The 2,789-nt window shown below is 35.8% G+C and overlaps 2 protein-coding genes across 2 annotated transcripts; one reads left to right on the plus strand and one right to left on the minus strand.

Moving 5' to 3' along the window:
- Positions 1–224: 224 nt before the first annotated feature.
- On the plus strand, positions 225–1,559 carry LOC139846997 (protein LYK2-like). Its single transcript, XM_071836593.1, has one exon. It carries the CDS (start codon positions 225–227, stop codon positions 1,557–1,559), a length of 1,335 nt encoding a protein of 444 aa, XP_071692694.1.
- Positions 1,560–1,919: 360 nt separating this feature from the next.
- On the minus strand, positions 1,920–2,568 carry LOC139850372 (calcium-binding protein CML38-like). The gene has a single exon (XM_071839953.1). The coding sequence runs from the start codon at positions 2,503–2,505 to the stop codon at positions 2,077–2,079; it is 429 nt and encodes a 142-aa protein (XP_071696054.1). The 5' UTR covers positions 2,506–2,568; the 3' UTR covers positions 1,920–2,076.
- Positions 2,569–2,789: the final 221 nt, after the last annotated feature.

The following is a 2,789-nucleotide window of genomic DNA, read 5'->3' on the forward strand; positions in this document are numbered from 1 at the left end:
TAATCTTTAAGAAATCATTAGAAAAGGACACCTGGCCTTTTTTAAATCTTGGGATTGGAATCTGCTACACTATATAACAACACAACAAATATACTAGCAACATTGCAAATGTAAACCTTAAAACCTTGTCCTTAAACCTACTCATCTCTAAGCAGATCCAAAGTTCCAAACTTTAATATAAATCGGTTGTATTTCGAATCACTGGTAATTTAATGAAGACTACAATGAAGTCTTCGAAAGAAAAAATGAAAGAAGTTCGTGTTTATATCGCTTTAAGCGTGGTTGCTTTCGCTATATGCATTGCGATTGCCACATTGGTGGTTTATTTTATCATATGTTCAAAGAGAAAAAAGAGGATGAACCAACACATTTCATCATGCAACAAAAATGTCGATTTGGAGTTCCAAAAGTTAAATTTAAGTGTGAGAACTGCAAGCGAGAAGAAAGTTTCGTTCGAATCATCTTCACAAATGGAATCTTTAGATGATCATTTACTCCCCACTACCCCACGTAAACTGATGGTGGTGGAGAGTTACTTGGTGGAGGAGCTCAGCGTAGCAACTGCTGAATTCTCCTCCACCAACCTTATTGAAGGATCAGTGTACCATGGTCGCCTCAAAGGTAAAAATGTGGCGATCAAGTGCACAGATCACGATACCATTTCCAAGATCAAGTTTGAGCTCTTCAATGGACCGGCCCGTTTTCACCCCAATATAATTAGACTATTGGGGTTTTGTCGGGGTTTAGATAGTCCCGATACAATGACACCAATTCGTGATGAATTTTTGGTATTCGAGTATGCGAAAAATGGATCTTTAAAAGACTGGATTCATGGGGGATTAGCAATGAAAAGCCATTTTATTGCCTCGTGTTCTTGTTTCTTGACATGGAACCAAAGGCTAAAAATTTGTTTAGATGTAGCAAATGCCTTACAATACATGCATCAAATAGTAAATCCAAGTTACATTCATCGAAATATCAAGAGCCGAAATATTTTCTTAGACGAAGAATTTCATGCCAAAGTTGGTAACTTTGGCATGGATGAGTGTGTGAGTGATGAAAATGATCCCGAAGAAATCCCTTCTTCGGGATATTTGTATTCATGTTTTCCCACTACTTGGGATAAAGGGTATATGGCGCCTGAATATTCAAATTCAGGCGTCAGTTCTCCTAATATAGATATTTACGCTTTTGGGGTTGTGTTACTTGAAATATTATCGGGAAAACCGCCAATTAAGTGGGTTAAAATGGATACTATTGACGATGGGTCTCGTTTATCAGAAAAAATTAAGGCTATACTTGATTCGGGTAATCCAAAGGATATGAGGGAATGGATGGATCCTGCATTGGGTGAGAATTATTCGCTTGAAAAGGTGACGGTGTTTGCGAAACTAGCAAGAAAGTGTGTGGATGACAATCCATTGATGAGACCAAGTGCCGGAGAACTTGTGCTTAAGTTATCGGAATTGATGGTGGAAAAGGACGATCAACCGATCGTTCGAGAAAGCTCTTGGAGACCTCTTGTGACACAACCGGTTGACTTCAAGAATGTAAATTAGAGAATTTTAGTTATATATCGTTTGTATTATTTAATTTGCTAGTTGCATAAATGTTACGTTATATTTAGTTAGTTACCCTTACCATTTAGATGAATCGCTCTTTATATCCACTTTTTTGATTTCAGGAGCATCATATGCTTTCAAAAGTTAAGAGTTTATATAACGGAAGTATTATTTATGTGAAATAGTAAGAGTTAACTTTAAATCTAAACCATTAAGGATTTAACCATCTATTTATGTATTTTTCTAGTTATGATACCTTCGTACAGTATTCATAAGCATCCTCAACAAATATATAGCAAGATTTGCAAGCATTACCAAAAACAATACAATGAAATCGATAAATTCATTATATTCCAATAATATTTACATAAAAATAAATGAATATGAAACAAATCAAATTAATAGTCTACATCAAATCGTATAAACAAGTAATTCTCGAGCTCAAAAGAATGCTACACCAAAAAAAAAAAAAAAAAAAAAAAAAAAGAATGAATCTTATACACAATCACCAAAATCACGCCATCATCATTTCCCTAAATTCGTCGAAATTAAGAACACCATCACCATTAACATCAAACTTAGCTATCATCATCTTACAATCATCAACTGATCTTGATTCTCCCAATTTACTAAGTGTCCTCCTCAAACTTTTCGGCGTTATGCATCCGCTCCCTCCCATTTCTTCATACATCTTAAACGCCATCTTCAAATCGTTAACTTTTTCATCTTCATTCGCGCTCTCCACCACTTTAACCAAATCCTCCATACTCAATAAACCGTCCCCGTTTGAATCCAACAATGCAGCCGCCATCTCGGCCTCATCCAATGACAACTCGACACCTATTTTTTCGAAGCAAATTTGGAGCTCCGGTGGCGATAACTTACCATCTCCGTTTATATCCATATGCCCGAACACGCGTTTGTATTGTTGTTCTTTGTCCATCAAAAATATAAAATGTATATGATCAGAAAAAGCACAGGTAAACTAATTGTATGTGTATATGTTTTTTTGTAAAAGAAAAGTTTATTGAGTAAACATGGCATCAAATAATCATATTTATAGTAATGTTTGGGTCACCAACGTAGTTCACGCGGGGTATTAATTGACTACCATGAGAAGTTTAAGGAGGTGTAAGTTTCAAACTTGCAAGGGAAACATCTAGGAACTGCGATCCTGATAAGTTACGTTTAGACCCTCTTAGTTTTAGAATTGTGCAATATATTCCC

This window comes from Rutidosis leptorrhynchoides, chromosome 5 (assembly GCF_046630445.1).
Source record: "Rutidosis leptorrhynchoides isolate AG116_Rl617_1_P2 chromosome 5, CSIRO_AGI_Rlap_v1, whole genome shotgun sequence".
In the NCBI taxonomy this organism is placed as follows: Eukaryota; Viridiplantae; Streptophyta; class Magnoliopsida; order Asterales; family Asteraceae; genus Rutidosis; species Rutidosis leptorrhynchoides.